The sequence below is a fragment of the Leuresthes tenuis genome, unplaced genomic scaffold, assembly GCF_036924035.1.
Source record: "Leuresthes tenuis unplaced genomic scaffold, fLeuTen1.0.hap1 SCAF_10, whole genome shotgun sequence".
Classification (NCBI taxonomy): domain Eukaryota; kingdom Metazoa; phylum Chordata; class Actinopteri; order Atheriniformes; family Atherinopsidae; genus Leuresthes; species Leuresthes tenuis.
This window is the reverse complement of record NW_027325364.1, coordinates 2,260,332-2,277,523: the sequence shown is the minus strand read 5'-3', so window position 1 is coordinate 2,277,523 and position 17,192 is coordinate 2,260,332. Positions and strand designations below refer to the sequence as shown.

The 17,192-nt window shown below is 43.2% G+C and overlaps 3 protein-coding genes across 3 annotated transcripts; 2 read left to right on the top strand and 1 right to left on the bottom strand.

The window, feature by feature from the left end:
• Positions 1-412: 412 nt before the first annotated feature.
• LOC140315943 (apoptosis-associated speck-like protein containing a CARD) lies at positions 413-2,960 on the top strand. Its single transcript, XM_072393557.1, has 3 exons — positions 413-760; positions 2,489-2,532; positions 2,832-2,960. The coding sequence occupies exons 1-2, from the start codon at positions 508-510 to the stop codon at positions 2,512-2,514; spliced, it is 279 nt and encodes a 92-aa protein (XP_072249658.1). The 5' UTR covers positions 413-507; the 3' UTR covers positions 2,515-2,532; positions 2,832-2,960.
• A 4,045-nt stretch (positions 2,961-7,005) lies between these two features.
• Positions 7,006-11,965, top strand: LOC140315939 (apoptosis-associated speck-like protein containing a CARD). The gene is made up of 4 exons (XM_072393554.1): positions 7,006-7,297; positions 10,301-10,339; positions 10,581-10,610; positions 11,326-11,965. Exons 1-4 carry the CDS (start codon positions 7,045-7,047, stop codon positions 11,583-11,585), a joined length of 582 nt encoding a protein of 193 aa, XP_072249655.1. The 5' UTR covers positions 7,006-7,044; the 3' UTR covers positions 11,586-11,965.
• A 1,949-nt stretch (positions 11,966-13,914) lies between these two features.
• LOC140315942 (apoptosis-associated speck-like protein containing a CARD) lies at positions 13,915-16,968 on the bottom strand. The gene is made up of 3 exons (XM_072393556.1): positions 16,711-16,968; positions 16,514-16,561; positions 13,915-14,754 (listed from the first exon to the last, which is right to left on the bottom strand). The coding sequence occupies exons 1-3, from the start codon at positions 16,718-16,720 to the stop codon at positions 14,492-14,494; spliced, it is 321 nt and encodes a 106-aa protein (XP_072249657.1). The 5' UTR covers positions 16,721-16,968; the 3' UTR covers positions 13,915-14,491.
• Between the last annotated feature and the right edge of the window lie 224 nt (positions 16,969-17,192).

Here is a 17,192-nt window from a genome sequence, read left to right as displayed (position 1 = left end):
AACTGAGGCAGTTATTTGGAGTAAAAGCCACCCAGAAACAGACCGAACAGAGCGTGTCTGGAACAGACTTTTACATGCACATACAGTGCAAAATACGGTTTTTAATCTCACGCATTTGCAATGTTCTTCAGGGTCTAATTTAATCTAAACTGTTTATCCTACAACTTCCGTGTCTCGTGCTGCTTTCGACAGCTGTTCGTAGTTGCCCTGAGGTGAGGCCTGATGTACCAGATTTGCAGAGCTTTTCTTGTCCGATAACAGTTCAAGTTTTCTTTGCTCTGGTTTATTTGACCATTTTCGACATTCTAAAGAAGTCCTTTACATAATGGAGGTGGAAAAGGAAGAATTTCTGTTCCAGATGTGGACTCCGCTGCATTTCATAACTCTGATATTTTGTAGCGGCCGTGAATGCAACCTTCCAGCGCGCGCCTTGAACTTGGCTGTTCTTCCTCTTTTGGAGGCGACGGTGACAGTTGAGAGAGTTTTCCTCAGATAGATTCAGGAGACATGCCTCCCCCGAACATCAAACTAGCTCTGCTGAAGGCTCTGGAGAAACTGTCCCAGCAGAACTTTGACTTGTTTTGCCACGAGCTCGTGAACCGCGCGGAGGAGCCGCGCGTCAGCCGCTGCAGGGTGGAGGGGAGACAGCGGTGGGAGATTGTCGACGTGATGGTGTCAACTTTCACGGAGGTGGGAGTCGTGGACGTGGCCGTGGAGACGCTGAAGGAGATCCAGTGCAACGAGGAGGCGGACGCGCTCGGTGAGGTCTGCAGGCTTTAGGTTCCGCTCGTTCATCTCCTCACAGGAAAAGCGCGGATTCTGCAACCACAAGGGTCATAGCAGGGAAAGCAAGATGTAGAAGTCCTTTTCTCTGCTTCCCAGTAAAGATATTACAAAGTAAAGAGTCTTTATGGGCAGAACCCATTTACGGACCTGTGATTATTCTGGACTTAAATAAGTAAATCTATTCTTTTTACCCGTTTATCTGAGACAGTTTGAGTCTGCACCTACCCTGAAGTTACATTTGAAATATTAATCTCAGTTTCCTGACATTTGAAATGCTTTAACATCATTTAAATGTTGGATCTGAATGTTTTGAACACGCTTGTGCAGGAAGCCACCAGTCAGGCTCTGTCAGAGGTGACAGTGAAGCATTCAGGGAAGAACAGGGCCGGAGACGCTCTCTGAAGAGCCGGGCCTTCAGCCCCTGCTCTGGTAGCGCTCTGTAGGTCAGTCCACCATCTTGGAACCATCAGCCTGAAACCAGGTGCGTGCTGCCCTGGCCGGGCTGTGTCCATGCAGGTGGAAGCCGTTGTTTTTCAGGTTCTACTCTCTGAGCTAAACCTGCAGCGAGGGGCTGACACGAAAAGAAAGGCCGCAAAGTATTGCAAGATCACAGAAAGATGAACAAAAGGAGCCCAGAGATACTGGCTCAAACCTACCGTTGTTAGCACCGTCTTCTGTTATCGCTGTTTAAGACCACCGATGCCTGGTCAGAATTTGTCTTGTTTGGCTCAAAATGGTGCAGATGGAGGAAGGAAAAACGGAGGAAGATGATGGTTTTTACAGGGAGTAGCTGAACGTTGCTGCTGCGTGGAAAAGATCTGTTGCTGTGCTGAAATCTGATCCCCAGCTCGTTAGAACCCAACAGATTCAGCATCGTGCTTATTATATGAATCCATTTTTTCATGGACTGAGGTGGGATTTTAGACGCTGATCCTACAGTTTGAGCACAAACTATTCTGACAGTAGAAGTTAGGGCCTGTGCAGACAAACGCTTCTCAGGGCCCGAATGGGCCCACTTCATCCACACGCCCCCCTGCAGCACAGTTTATTCACTCCGTGCTCTGTGACAGTCGGCTAACTTCACACAGAGTTTGCTGCTGATAGTTTTGTGCAACATGGCAGGATATTTATCAGATTTTGACAACGTGAACGACGACTTTGAGTAAGATGGACGTTCTTACCGGAGTGAATGAACTGTGCTGCAGGGGGGCGTGTGGATGAAGTGGTCCCAGTAGAGTGCCTGTGTAGAAATCCCTCCGTTAGCTCTCCTATAGCTGCAAGTAGCCACATAACAGCAGCTATGAGCTAACAGAGCTATAGCACACGTTCATTCATTCATTCTTCTTAAAGTATTGGTGAAATAAAGACAGATAATGCCTTATTTAGAGGCTGCATCCTCTAAGCCCCGTTCACTCCGTTATATGGATCTCCAGGAATCTAAATATCTTCTGAAGGACGCCGACTTTCACCAAACTGTTCTCTGTGAGCAGATGAACGTATTTCATGCCAGAAATAAGGTTTAAAATTACCGGAGTTCCCCTTTAAGGCCGTCAGCTCGCGAAACATTTAGATTCATGTTCCATTAAATCATTTTTACTGCAGAAAACAGATTGTTTGACTAGTTTCCAGTTGTTCTGACTAAATAAATGATAGAAAAAGCCAGAAGCTGACGTCAACGTTCTTGTTTCTGATGTGTTTTCAGCCAGAGAGACGAGAGGAGGACAGTAGACATCCTGTTTGTTCCCGGTGAGTTGACCTGAAAGATTTTACTCTTCACAATTAAAGCATCACTGACTGAATCCCACTGCTGGATCAGCTGATTTCAAACCGGCGTCGCCTCACCAGACCTTTTAATCAGACCTTTTAATCCCTGTTAACACGGAAGAAAGTTTCAGGACTTTTGTTACAGTTTGATGCAGATTTCTGAGTGTCTTCAGCAGATTTTGGATGATGAAAGTGACTCAACAATGTTTTGAAAATCTTTGATTAATTAAAAAATCCTTAAATCTTAATCTGAGCACTTGAATCTCTGTCTTTCTCCTCAGGGAACCGTGTCGTAGCAACATGTCGCTGCACCACCCTGCGTGACCTGCAGAGCAAGAACAATGTAATAAAATATGAATTATAGCTTTATAACAGCATCCAAACTATCAAACTAGTATTTATCAATAAATGAGTTCAGCAGCTGTTTTTGTGTTTCAGTTTGCACTTTTTTTTCTTCTAAAGTTTCAGGAGAGCTGAAAAACAGGCCATGAAATGAGGTAAATACAACCTGAGATGAACATATGACACTGAGCCATTATTTACCGAGCAAAGCCTAAGATAAGGTGCAGAAGCAGGGCTCTTTAATGCTCATTCGTGCTCTTTAATCACAGATTTATATTTGAAAGCATTTAGAGCAGCCTGCAATGGACCCGGGTGCTTTCTGCCTCTCGCTCAGGGACAGCTGGGGTAGGCTCCAGCCCCCCCGCGACCCTGAATTGGATTAAGCGGGTGTAGAAAGTGGATGGATGGATGGATGAAGCAGCCCACTTCTTCTCTTTTCTGGTTTTATCTCCAAGAACAGAAATGGCTGCTGCCACTTTTTCTGCCTAAATTTACTATAAAGTTGTCAGAGACTGAAAATGTGTGTGTGGGGGGGGTATAATCAGTCCATTAAAGCCTCAGCTTTGCTTTTGCCCTCAGCTGTTACATGTTGGAAAACCCAAACTGAAGGGTTTTGTTCATTTCTTCCCAGGAGAGATGTACTCCCTTCCAGACTTACAGCATCATGTTCTGCTCTGATGGAGTCCAGGCAGCGTCCCGGTTGTGTTAAATCACACGTTTTTCACAAAAACTGTTCAAGTTTTGAATCTCTCATCACAAACGTGTGTCTCAGTTCATACGGATTAACTTAAATCAGAAGAGCAGCATGTGGTCATAAAGCTGTGAAGACGCTGTTCAGTGTGACTTCATCATTAAAGAATGCAGCACTGGAATAGCTGTTTGGGCTGAGCTTTTGTGTGTGTTTCCTACCCCACTGCAGTTCACTCACTGTGGCTGGTGTCAGGCTGTCGGTTGAGTCGAACAGGACCAACGTTTCAATCATAAATTCATCTTTAATCACTGAAAAGATCAATCAAATCTCCCCTCCACAGACGGCCTGAAGCTGGACTTGGAATGATGTTCATGGGCCTCTGATTAAATGTGAGTAACTCAGGTCAGAGTTCCAGCTCCAGCCCTGAAAGCATCTGTGAGCATTTCTGACCTCCTCAGAATGAAACTCAAACATGCAGCAGTGACTAACTCTGAGGCTGACAGGAAGCGCCGTGGAGGACGGCGGTCGGCTTGTTTTCCTACAGAAGCTGCACAGCAAAATTCAAATAGCTGCTTCAGAAGTGTCATTTTCATAGCTGCGGGAGCTTCAACAGGAGCTCTGACAGAGGGAAAAGGTTCACGTCTCAGCTCTTTATGGTGCTTCTGACTTCTTTCCTGCTGGAGCCAGCCTTTCACAAAGCTGCATTCAGTCATCACAAACGCATGGAAACATCCCGGCTGCTTCACACTTATGTTATGTCATGTTTATGCATTTAGCAGACGCTTTTATCCAAAGCAACTTACAGGTAGGCAGGTAGGGTAAGGGGGTCTTGCCTAAGGACCCCTACTGGAGGTAGTACCTTTCATGCAGGAGATTTCAACCCAGGTCTCCCACATGAAAGGTGGGAATCAAACCACTACACTATCCAGTCCCACTATCCATTTAGAGGATTCAGAGAGAAAAGCAGCTACTGTACAACTCTGAATGAGCTTCATCTGCTGGAATTTTTTTTTTTTTCAGCAAATTTTCTGGCGTCAGTTCAATGTTTCTGTTTCTGTATTTATCAGACGCTTTTATCCAAAGCGACTTACAAATGAAGATATAACAGCTTTATAAAAAGCTAACAATAAGCTACATAGAAGGAACCCAGGAGTCCGACTCTGTCAGAGGGGACAGAGTAGAGATAGGGTGCAGGCATAGAAGGAAGTGCAGAAAGATAAAGTGCAGAGATAGAGGGGGGAGGGAAGTACAAGGTAAGTGCTGGGATAGGAGATGCTCTCTGAAGAGCTGGGTTTTCAGGAGCTTCTTGAAGATAGACAGGGACGCCCCTGTTCTGGTAGCGCTCGGTAGGTCATTCCACCATCGTGGGACGACACATGAACAGAGTTTGGATTGTCTTAGGCGTGGTGTAGGAGCTGCTAGACGACAATCCTGGGACCAACGGAGGGACCCAGTTGGGACAGAAGCCTTTGCAAGAGCATTCAAGTAGTTCAAAAGACCCAAATCCAACAAACAGCATCAGGACCACAGCTGGAAGCCATTTGTTACCATTTTCTGTGGCACTGTGAGAGTTTACATCTTTAATATTTCACAAAGCTTGTTCCGTAAATCTAAATAAACAATTAAGTGTTTTTCTCTTTCTGAGGGAAACGCTTTGTTGGATCAACACGTGCGCTTTCAGCAAGCAAGTGAACGCTGCTGCACGGCAGCGGATGAACTGCTCAGCAAGAGCGGCGTCATGCAAAATGAATTAAAGGAATATGCAGCAGGTCCTCAATGTCTAAACTGCATTCATTCATACATGCACATGCAGCTGTTTAAAGTCACACATCTGGACCAAAACCAATGCTTCTGTCTTTTATTGAAGTTGCAGCTGAAGAGTTGACACCAATAGATGCATCGCTCACACCTTATAACTGTGGTAACTGTGTGTGGTGTGGTAAGTATATCTATATAATCCTCAGAGGGAAGCTTTGTGTTCACCAGTTGTCATTTTTATTCCTTTATCTGTCCAATCCGTCGGCTGTTTGGCTCAATAAGGAGGAATGAAACCGGAAAACTCTTCCTGGTGCAGGAGGAATGAAAGGATGAAAGAAGTTCATAGACTGAGATGTTAAAGGGCTTTAATGGTGCATTAATAGCACCAAATTCCAGCAGCAGGTATGAACCTGATAATGTTCTCTGTTCGTCTTTCTGATATTAAACTTTTCTCTTAAGTCTCTTCTTAAATTCCACACTAATGAAACTTATATTACCACAAACTGATTTACCTTTTCACTGCCTCCTGCCATTTATCACCCAGTTACAGTTTCTCTCAGTAACCGTTCGTATGAAAATAGGAAAAAACAACTTCAGAATAACATGAATATTTCATCTGCCTCAGAAAGAAAACCAATCTGAAGGTGATGTTGGAAAATTAAAAGCAGAGAAAGGTGTTTACATGCAGGTTAGATCACTTCATACCTACTTTAAGCACAGCTTACACTTGACCTTTGTCAGGAAACAGATATGGTGGATGTGGAATTACACAACATTTGCCCTTTAATGGAGCCTCTTGTGTCAGGTTTATGACTTCCTCACACTGCAGAAGTTCAACAGAGTTGGTGCTGCTGATCAGTTGTTTTTGAAGGAGGGGCTTCTTATAGTGCCACAGTATCTGATTACTTCAGCTTCCTTTGTCGGTGCATTTCAGACCTTGTGTGTCTCTTGATTTTTTGCTGCTGCTTGTGTAAAGCGATTATTGCAAATAAGACAACTGTGTGCCCAAAGGTCTGAGACCACAAGTGAAGCTTTTGTCACAAATCTATGAGTGAAATACAAATTCTGCACGTTAGTTCCTCTTTAGATTGAACAAAATTCAAATAAATCGTAAACGTTGTCATATATTTGTGAGATGTTGTACAGCAGGATGATACCACCACTGACCTTTTGTAAGTAATGTATCATATCCCATCTATACATTAGTAATTCTGTTATTTTTATGCTTTTTTTATTCATTCTTTTATTGTTTTATACTTCTCATCTTTATATTTTCCACTGCTGTGTGCTATTATTTACTTTTGCTGCTGCAATTTCCCCTCCTGGGATGAATAAAGGTATATCTTATTGTATATAATCTTGAATTGAGCAAAAAGAAGGGTTATGAAAACTAATAGACTGTTTTAAAGTTCTTACCAACAGCAGATGTATGATGCATCTTAGAAACTGAGGTAAAAACGACCAAAAAAGCCAAATATCTCCTTTTATTTCTGATGCAGGGCCTCTGTTCAGCTGCAGCTGCTGTGGAGACATGTAAGCACTCTGCTGGCTATGTCACATTGTTTTCGGACAGCATTTGAACGCAGCATTCTGTTTTTCTTTTCCATCGCTGTCACTGTCAGAGTCTTACAGTGAGCGCCACAGCTGATCGGCACGACGGCTTCTGTTTAACCAGCCCGGCTCTTTGGATCTCTGAGTGACAGATGCCTCCTAAGACCTTGAGAAAGTGCATCGAGCGCACGCTGAACAGCCTGTCCAAGGATGACTTTGACAGATTCCGCAATGAGCTCGTGAAAAGACAGGAGGAGCCGCGCGTTTTGCTCAACAGGGTGGAGGGCAAACAACGCTGGGAAGTCGTAAACGTGATGATCTCCACTTTTACAGAGGTTGGAGTTTTGGAAGTGACCAAGGAGCTGCTGGAGGAGATCGACCTCACCCAGGACGCAGAGACTCTGGGTAAGCATCTCCACATCTGGTTCGATGCTGGAACGATGTTTGGGCTTCATTTCATGTCAGGGGGGGACTTTAACGTCAGTTCAAACTGCTGACATTTGTCCCGAACGATGCATTCACGTTCTTTCATCATTCATTGATATTCTAATTCATTCCACGAAGACAACCATTTAAAGATTTAAACACTGAAGCGCGCCGCTTTATTTTTTACTTTCGCTTTTACTCACATTTCCTGCTGCCAGGTTTGTTCCCCCTACCTGTACCACAGAAACCCTGTTACTGAGATACAAAAGCATAATAAATGGCGTGGAGTGTAGTGGAGGAATTAAACAGCCCGGTGCCGCTGCGTAATCTCCTCAAACCCATTTAAAACGGCCACAGCGCATCAAGACTCAGCTGTTAAATGTGCAAAGTTGGTTCAAATGAGTTCTGTCACGTTGCATTGTCAGATCAGTTCAGTTAGTCCTCCCACTGTTTCCTGTCCCCTTATAAGGAAAATGATCAAAAAGACGTGTGTGCATGTGAGCTGTTGTCAGACTCCAGCTGAACTGAACTTGGGAAACTTGGCTTTTAATGCGCTCTTAACAAACCTGTGAAGGTATGTTTCTATTTTTTGCCTTCACGTTTATCTCGGATGTCTAATACATTTTTTATTGTTAATGTTTGTCTGAGGGGACTCGGAGCGGGCTGAGTTGTGCGTGCGTTTTAAACAGGAAGGAAGGAAGCACTTTTGATTCTGTTATGGACCTCCGTAACGAACCTGAGCTTGATTGGCAAGCATTTTACTTTATTTTATTTAGGTTAGCTTTTATATATATTCTTACATATACAGTTACATTGGATTTTTTTTATCCTTTTCAGGATTAGTTCTTAACTTGCAGTTTTACCCAGTTGTGTAATTTCTGCTCTGCCCACGCTTTATATAGGCCACTGTATTTCCTGTGGCTGGGGTCTCAAAGATTAAAGTCCTTTGAATCCAGAAAACAGACTGTTTGTTACATGTTTTACGTGATGTAAAATGAAGATTATCTGGCACCAAAACAGAAAAGACAGATTACACCATCACCTGGTTTGGTAACTTTTAGATTAAAAGGTGTTAAAATGACTCATGGAGGCTTGACTACTATACATTTTATCTAAATTACAATGCTATTCATATGAAGTAGTTGGATTATTATTGGAGCCAGGCAGCTCTGGTGTGAGATATTTCCATTTGTGCCTAATTTGGTGCATGTTCAGATGTGCACCATGTCCTCAGAGCAAGTGATAAAACCTTTGCCAGTTCTACTCTGACTTAAACTTTGTTGTAGGGTTACACCCTGATGACGGAGCAACAAGAGCACAGCAGTAGAGTTTTAAAGTGACGTGACGTAGACAAATGTTTTGTCCTGAAAGACAGTTCAGCGTTGAATGAACATGAAAAAATGCAGCCCCAGTTCCTTAAAGAGCTGTGTAAATCTGAAAAGTGAGACTTTTACTGTTTCATGGAAGATATTAGCTCATCTGGAATTTGAGGACAGCAGCACGGTTAAAAAAGTTTGGAAAGAAAGCAAAAGACTGGAAAAGTAAGTGGTGCTAAAACTGAAAGGAAACAGCTGAGGACCTGTTAATCAGGTTAAATGGCAACAGGTCGGTAACATTATTGGGAATAAAAAGAGCACCTTAGAGAGGCTGGTCCAATGGTCTATTTCATTTTGGAAAAGAGCTGTTTGACTTCTGCTCAGAATGCTGAGAAAAGGGGCTCAAATGCCTGCTTTAAGATCTCCTTTAGCATAGGAAAGAAATGAAAGAAAGGAGTTCCATTCCACATTGTCTTGCAGACAACGTTCATAGCATCCCTGGATTATTTTCATCCAGTCGTATTAACTGTGAGTCATGTGGGGAAATATGAGGACGGGGGACGAGTTTGAGCAGCCTGCAACAACAATATATTTCATGTTTTCTTTTTAACTATGAACCTTGATAATTAAGATAAATATTCTATACAATCTTCATTAGTTTATACATGTATATACAGTATATATACATATATAAGATACCCTAACAGTGTAATAACACTGCAGTAGACTAAGGTGGGGTTGATGGCTCCACTTCCCACAAAGCTGTTTCCTTGTTTCAGATAAAGCAGTCTGAGCTGATGGTTGATTCCCCGTTAAGTGAACAGAATTATTCACATGACATGACTGAACAAAGCCATGTTTACTAATCTCATATCAGAACTTAGCTCCAAGTATGTGGATTTATTTGTACACCACCTCTCTCAGATGAATGTCATAAGCTCATAAAATAATTAAATCAGACAATAAAAACATAAATGATTCTTTAAAGAGAAAAAACAGCAACATAAAAGTTTCCTCAAACTAAAGGCTTGCCTGAAATAAAAAGGAGAAGAAGAAAGAACTGCAGCGTCTTTGAAAGGAATGGATTCACTGAGTGAGCTGCAGCTCTGAGCTGAGGACGACAGCCTAAACAGGTTTAAAAATGTGATGTGGAGCATGTCCATGCAGAGCCCTGAACATAAGCACCAAGACTTTAACGTGAGTTAAAAGATTAACTGGCAGCTACAGTAATGAAGAGGCACTAGAAGGAGCTTATTGGTGCTCTTCCACTTAAGTCTGCAGCAGCATTCTGCAGCTGAATCAGAGACTCTTTAGTTGGGACAAATGGGAAGTTATTACAAAAGGATTTCAGTGGGACTGACTTTGAATGATCATGAAGTGTCTGACTGGCAGCTCAGAGCGGCCGACCAGCATGAAGCAGAAGCTGCTGCTGGAGAGCTGTTAGTGGGAGTGGAGCTTCATCAGCTGCAGCAGGACCTCAGTGTCACACCTTTTTATTTAACCAGCAGAAACCCACTGTGGCCTCGGCCCCCACTGGGGCTCCTTTCCTGGGGTGTTTTCCCTTTTGTGTCATCACACCAATGAAATCAGTAAAATCACTGAACGTCAGATTTGAACTGAGTCTTATTCCTCAGAATCTAACTCTGTGTTTTTCTCATCCCGACAGTTAAAGCAGCGATGGAAGCTGGATGTTGTCCACCAGCTGGTCAGTAGCAGTGAGTCGTCCTCACGTCTTCTGTCATAACGTGTGACATCATAACTGATGGACTGCAGAAATGATCTTTTCATTTCATAGCACAAACTCCATAAACCAGCAGTAGTGCTTCCTCATTGGTGTCATCACATCCAGAGGATCATATTTCAGCGTCACAGCTTCTTACCTGCTGGATACATTTGAATTGCATCTGATTTTTGAAGCTCTAACGCTGTCTTCCTGTTTCTCACAGCTGGAGGGGCTGCAGGGGCACAGACTGAAGGTAAGCTGTCCAAACGTCTTCCATTTGAACACGAGACAACAGTTCAGCCCATGTTCTGCTTCCATCAGGAGGTTCTGAGACAGTTCCTTCAAAAAGCATCGCCTGCTTTAAATCAGGCTTCTATCCACTCCTGGATACTCTATAATTCAAAACTATCTCAGCTTTCTACTTTAGGTTTCTCCTTGGTAATTAGCTCCCAACATTCTGTCGGACTGGTACAGAACCTCATGTGTCACAAACCGTTTTCTACCTTTAGAAAATATGCAACCTTTTCTACTTTGTTTTCTGAGAGAAAACCAACCCTCTGCATCTTCTTTTCACTCTCACCTGAAGAACACTGAAGTAGTGGCACCCTGAAAGGTTGCTGCCACATCTGGGAGTTAACTTCCAGGGCGTCCTGCCCTCTTTCCTGCTCTACTTCTATCTATCCTTGTCCTTCTATCCTACAACAGAGGTAGATGCCACAGAATTACTGTGACCCACAGAGCAACGATTGACACATTAATGAAAAATAAAGCAGAGATAAAGCGCCATTCTCACATTTTAATATTATTTTTCTATGAGTTTAATGATCTTCAGTCGTTACATTTTAAAATGATCAGAAGTTTTCTGCATTTGAATTCAAATCTGACATTAATGTTGATCAAATCTTTTCTGGTGGCTGTTTCTTTGCCTTTCAGTCGCAGTTTAAGTCATTTCGTTCCTTTTTTCACAGAGAGGCACTTTGTGGAGAAACACAGAGACCAGCTGATCCAGAGAGTGACCTGCGTTGACGCCATTTTGGATGCACTCCTCAAGGAAGACGTATTAAATCAAGAAACATATGATGGTATAAGAAGTCAGCGAACCTCTCAGGCTAAGATGAGGGAGCTGTACGGTGGTCCCCTGAAAGCTGGAGAAGAAGCCCAAGATATCTTCAAGAAAATCCTGAAGGACCAGCAGCCGCTTCTCTTTAAAAGCCTGGAAAAAAAATGAATTCTGTGGCAAAATCCCCTTTCAGGCTCCACAATAATCTATGTGAACATGAAATGTTCACACAACAGTAGAAATGAGGAAATGTAATTCTAAATGTTATCTATTGGTGTCATGCCTGATCCCTGAGCCTCATTTCATGACCTCATTTTATAAAAAACACATGCAGGGAATGTTTTCTGTTGAAAATGCAGATGTTTATCCGTTTATTTCAGCAGAAATGTCGTGTTTTAATGCAGCATACATCTCATAGAATAAGAGTCTGTTTTTAACCTGAATATTTTTAGAAGAAAACAAAAGAATTTGAAATTGAATCAGGTCGAATGAGAATTCACTGTTTGTTCTTCATTCAATATGTTTCCCAATATGAATAATTAATAATAAAATCATCACTTTGAGTGAATTTTAAGTGTTTTATTTGATTGACTTTTGTATGTGAGCCAAAATGTCCTCTCGAGACTCCTTTAAACATCTAAATGAAGGTGATTTATCATATAATGTTCATATTTTACACACCTTGCGCCTTCAAACAGTTTTGTAGGAAGCTCATGTGGTGACATTGACGGAAAATGTGGGAATGAGTTATCAAGCGGACACACTTTGAATGTGTGATGGAACATGGAGGATCAGCCGATGCTCGGCTTTAAAATGATTGACGCGCCGACAACCTTCATCACTGACCGATGAAGACCAAGACGATCGACTGCTTTCAATGAGCACATTTATTCTACTGCAATTGTTATCCAATACTTGGCTAACTATATTTCATCAAGCCGGTTTTTCAGCGCTTTTTTCAGCGGTCCAAACGGTTTTATCTTCCGGGTGAAACAACGGCCCGGACAAAGATTCGTTCCTGTTTATGGTGTAGCGCGAATTGGTTCCTTCGAACTTTATGAAACTAACAGACGGTTGTCCATTTAGCTGTTGTAGAAATTAAAGGTCGATACGTACAATATTCCTTCATGCTTATAATTATATTTTCCGAGCTGGGCTTATTATGGAGATTATAATTTGGCCTCCGTTCTTGATGCATAGAAGATGAGTTTGAATCCAGAGACTGAAAAATGAACAACATCATCCTTTTGACATTTCTCCCTGTCAGCAGGCTTTTCTTATGCATCCACCTCTGGTCGTGGAGCCTGGAGGCCGTCCAGGTCCTGCCTGATGAGGCTGACTATATTGTTTTAGTTCCAAACTGTGTGCTTTAAGCTGATCTCTTTATAGTTACAACACTTTACTTAAGCACGGTAGTTGCAATCCCAAAATGAGACTAATTAAATGTGTCCATGCATTGTGCAGCTTGATTTACGGAAGCTCGTCCATAGTGTGAATGAAAGCTTGAAGCCAGGGGCTGATTTAGTCATTTTGGGGACCAAAGCAAACGCAGTCATTCGGCCCTCCACCTCCCTTATATTTCACTTTTCAAACCATTATTTACTGAAGACTATTTGTAGCTCTTTCTCTTTTTTTAAGACTTCGCTCAGCCAACTCAAACTAGATGGAAGATCATGGCTAATTACACGGGTGGGTGAAATATTGGTAAATATCTTAGAAGGGGCCTGCAGCCTTACTGTGAGCAGATTCACCGGCGAGGTCCGCCAGGTGGTCAGCCTTCAGTGTTCTTTCCTGTTGTCAGAACAGCTGACATTCCGCTTGGGGCTGGCTTTATAGGCGCTTTGTTGCTTCTTGCGTGCGTCTCTCTCTGTCTGGAGTCCACTCCCACAACCAACACCCATCTCTTCCTCCTGCTGATGTTTAGCTGCTGAGAGGATCGACATCACCTGGTTCAGATCAGACACCCTGTGCAGTTATTGTATGACTGTCACTAAGTTAACAAGAAAAAAACACCGTAAAACGGACATGTGCAGCGCTGATTCAGCGGATTTTAGGATAGTTTCTACCTGCCTTTACATGCACTATTAATTCAACTTAATGCTGATGTTTAGCTGCTGGGAGGATCGACATCACCTGGTTCAGGTGTCATATGTTGCAGGAGGGTCGTTCTACCGGAAACTGTCTGATTCACATTATTGGTTGTGGAATGAATGTTTAGTTATTTCACATCTGAACAGACCTTTCAGTAACATGTAACTTCATGACCGACCTCAGCATCTGTTGATCTAAAAAGCATCTGTGATGTTGTGGGGGTCCGTCGGTGCTCAGGGCATCCGAACATGTGGCTGCTTCGTGAAAACTGACACAACTGAAGTCCAGAGCTGTGGCCCCCTGAAAACATTTTGGGTATTTCATAAAAGAACGTAATGCTGCAAAAGTAAAAGTGAATCAGAGCAGATGTTTCCGTAGTGAAGAGCTGAAGCAGCCCGTCCCAACTTTATTTAACAAAGCTTGTTTTTTAAATCCTTTCTGAGTGAATTCCAGTTTTATCTACATGTTACACAGTATCCCAGCTTTCCTGGAAACAGGTGCACGCAGCCAGAGGCGGGCCTCCTCAGGGGGGCTCCAGCTGTTTTAATGTGACATCAGTCATCAGAGGAATAATGTCACTGATGTGGCTGAAGAGCTCAGAGACATTAGTCCTGTGGGGATATGACGGTTTTCCCCAAAGTGAGAAACAAACACATTCAATTCAGAATAAAGTCATAGATTCATCCATAGAGTCTGTGTTCAGAGGAGTCAGGTTCTGTCAAACAGTGACATGTGCTCATCTTGTTCTGGTGGAATCAGGAAGAATTCTTCACATGATGCATTTCTACATCTCATTTTAAAACCTCTCAGGTGTTTTGCACCAATTATTCATTAAACGAGGCCACTGATCACAGCTAGCACTGCGCACGTCAGCATCTAAAGTAACAGCAAAAGATTTTCTTCTGCCAGCACAAAACACTGAGCATCTCTAGCAGTGTTTCCACATTTCTAATGTGATTAAGCTGCATCGCTAACCTCAACATTTACTTCCTTCTGTTGAGGTCGGCGATGAGACGTGGTTCTTTTTCCTGAAGGACTGAGTAGAAGATGTCTTTGCAGGCTTTGCCTGCTCTCAGAGGGCCACAGTAGAGCTCCCTTATCTGATCCTGAGGGGTGGGCAGAGCTCTTATTGTTAAATAAGTTTCTCGTTGGACGACTTTATTCCTTAAAAGAGCATCTAAAATGGGTCCGATGGTGCTCACTCTCTGGATCAAGTCTTCCATGTGTTTGTCCACAAAGTGTTCATCTGAGGAAAAAGGAAAGAAATGACTCTTCAGTGACTGAGCGGATTTGTTGATGACTCATTTAATTAATTTAATGTTTCGGCTTTATTACAGAACGCTCACCATCTATTTACCAGTCTGTCAAAATGCAGAGAAGAACATTTTACTCAACAGATCAGTTAAAGATCCCAAACACAGTCAGCAGCTGGGGGCTAATATTCTGACAACCTGGGAGCTGTTTTCCTCTCACTTGTTCATATCGCAGGTACGTCTAAATATTTGTTGCATTGATATCAGCGCAGAATCATTCTTTCGAGTCCCTTCCATCATTGTCTCAGTGCAGTAAAAACAGATTCCCGTGTCATGATCTTCCGGCCTTCTGTGCACACGAGCCAAATGCCTGCTTCTGCCTCCGGGCTTTACGGTGATGCTTAGGGTTGTGAACTCTGGGATTTTCTGTATTTCCTTCATAACTGACTGAAGATTGTGGTTGTGAAGAAGGAGCTGAGCCAGAAGGTGAAGCTCTCTACTTACTGGTCAATCTACGTTCCCATCCTCACCTGTGGTCAGGAGCTGTGGGGAGAGACCGAAAGAACGAGATCGCAAATACAAGCGGCCGAAATGGGTTTCCTCCGCAGGGTGTCTGGGCCTCCCTTAGAGATAGGGTGAGAAGCTCAGTCATCTGGGAGGGGCTCGGAGTAGAACCGCTGCTCCTCCGCATTGAGAGGAGTCAGATGAGGTGGCATCTGGTTAGGATGCCCCCTGGACGCCTCCCTGGGGAGGTGTTCTGGGCCCGTCCCACTGGGAGGAGACCCGGGGAAGACCCAGGACACGTTGGAGAGACTATGGCCTGGGAACGCCTCGGGGTCCCCCCGGAAGAGCTGGAGGAAGTGGCCGGGGACAGAGAGGTCTGGGTTTCTCTGCTCAAGCTGCTGCCCCCCCGACCCCCGGATAAGCAGCAGATGATGGATGGATGACTGAAGATGTCATTAAATTTTCTCCAAATGTTCTCAATTTACAGTAGATCCTACAAAACATACGCATCCACCCTTTTTCTTCTGCTTGTAAGAAGCTGGCCTCAGCAGAGTTTTCCCGACGTCCTTCTCATCAGGGATATGTTCTAATTCCTCCTGGTGGGTAATGAGGCATTCCCAAGCCAGTTAGAAATGTAATCCTTTCAGTGGATTCTCAGTTCACTCGTAGGCATCGTACCAGCTGGGCACATCTGGAAAGCCTCCAAAGGAAAGCACCGGGGGGGCATCCTAATCAGTTTTCTGACCCACCTTAAATGAGTCCTGTTATTACTTCGTGGAAGGGGCTCCTCTCTGAGCTTCCCTGGAGATGCTTCGAGTTCTTACCCCGTCCCTAAACTCAGCTTCAGAGATGGACTAAAGATTCCAGCTCTCATCTGTCCCCAAACCTTTTCTGCCTCCTGTTCACATCACAGTTAACAACGTGCAGACCAGTGGCTTCCCTTCCACACGGCTGGGGGTTGCACACCATTATTTAGTGATCTCCTGGGTTAGATTTTAGTTGCTCAGAAGGGTTTTAGTTTGATCCATTTCTACACAATCTGATTTTCTAGCCTTTTTCCAGCCTGATTAACACTAACAACTTATTTTCTGAGCTCCTTTAAACTCTCCTTTGTTCATACCATGACACCCTTCTTCAGACTTGTTTTGAAAATCAGCCTTTTTCTGATCCCTGTCACTTACATCCATTAAATTTGGTTTACTGATCAGATCCTGGACCAGAGACAACGAGGAGCCTCAGTGCACCTACCTTCTGCCTCTGTGTTTGCTCCAGCTGCTTCAGCTAAGGCTCTTTCAACTGAAATGAAGGAAGAGAGAAAATTTATTAATTTACTGTATCCCTGCTCTTCCAGTGTGCCTGATACAAAAAGACGGATCAGACTCTTAATGAGCAGGACTTTGATCAGGATCAGGCCCAGAAAAGACAGTTAGAACCTGATAACTTACCATCAGCCATGGTACTGATGCCTGTGGCTCCTGCTGAGGACCCTGCAGCTGAAACCAAAAGATAAAACACTTAACAAATGCATTCCTCTTCTTTACTGCGTCAGATCATTAATATCCATTACATACAGTCTTCCACATGCAGATATCTCATCAGTAGGATGTATTTATCAGCATTAATCAGCAGACAGAATCTGTCCTGCAGCTTCAGGTGGCTGCAGAGATTTAATGAACCCAAACAGCACCAACAAACTAAAAACAACTGTAACACACTGCTGATTTTACTAATGTTCCTACTTTAACCACATAATATATTCAAGCAGACATGCACTTATCTCCAGGTGTTTCACTGAAAAGTTGAACTATTATTTTACTACATTTGCTTTTTTGTTTGATTCATTGTGTTGTTGCTTTCATTTTGCTTCCTGTTTGTTGCGAACATGGTTCTGAGATGTCAAGTCATCGACACATTTCACACCAAATAT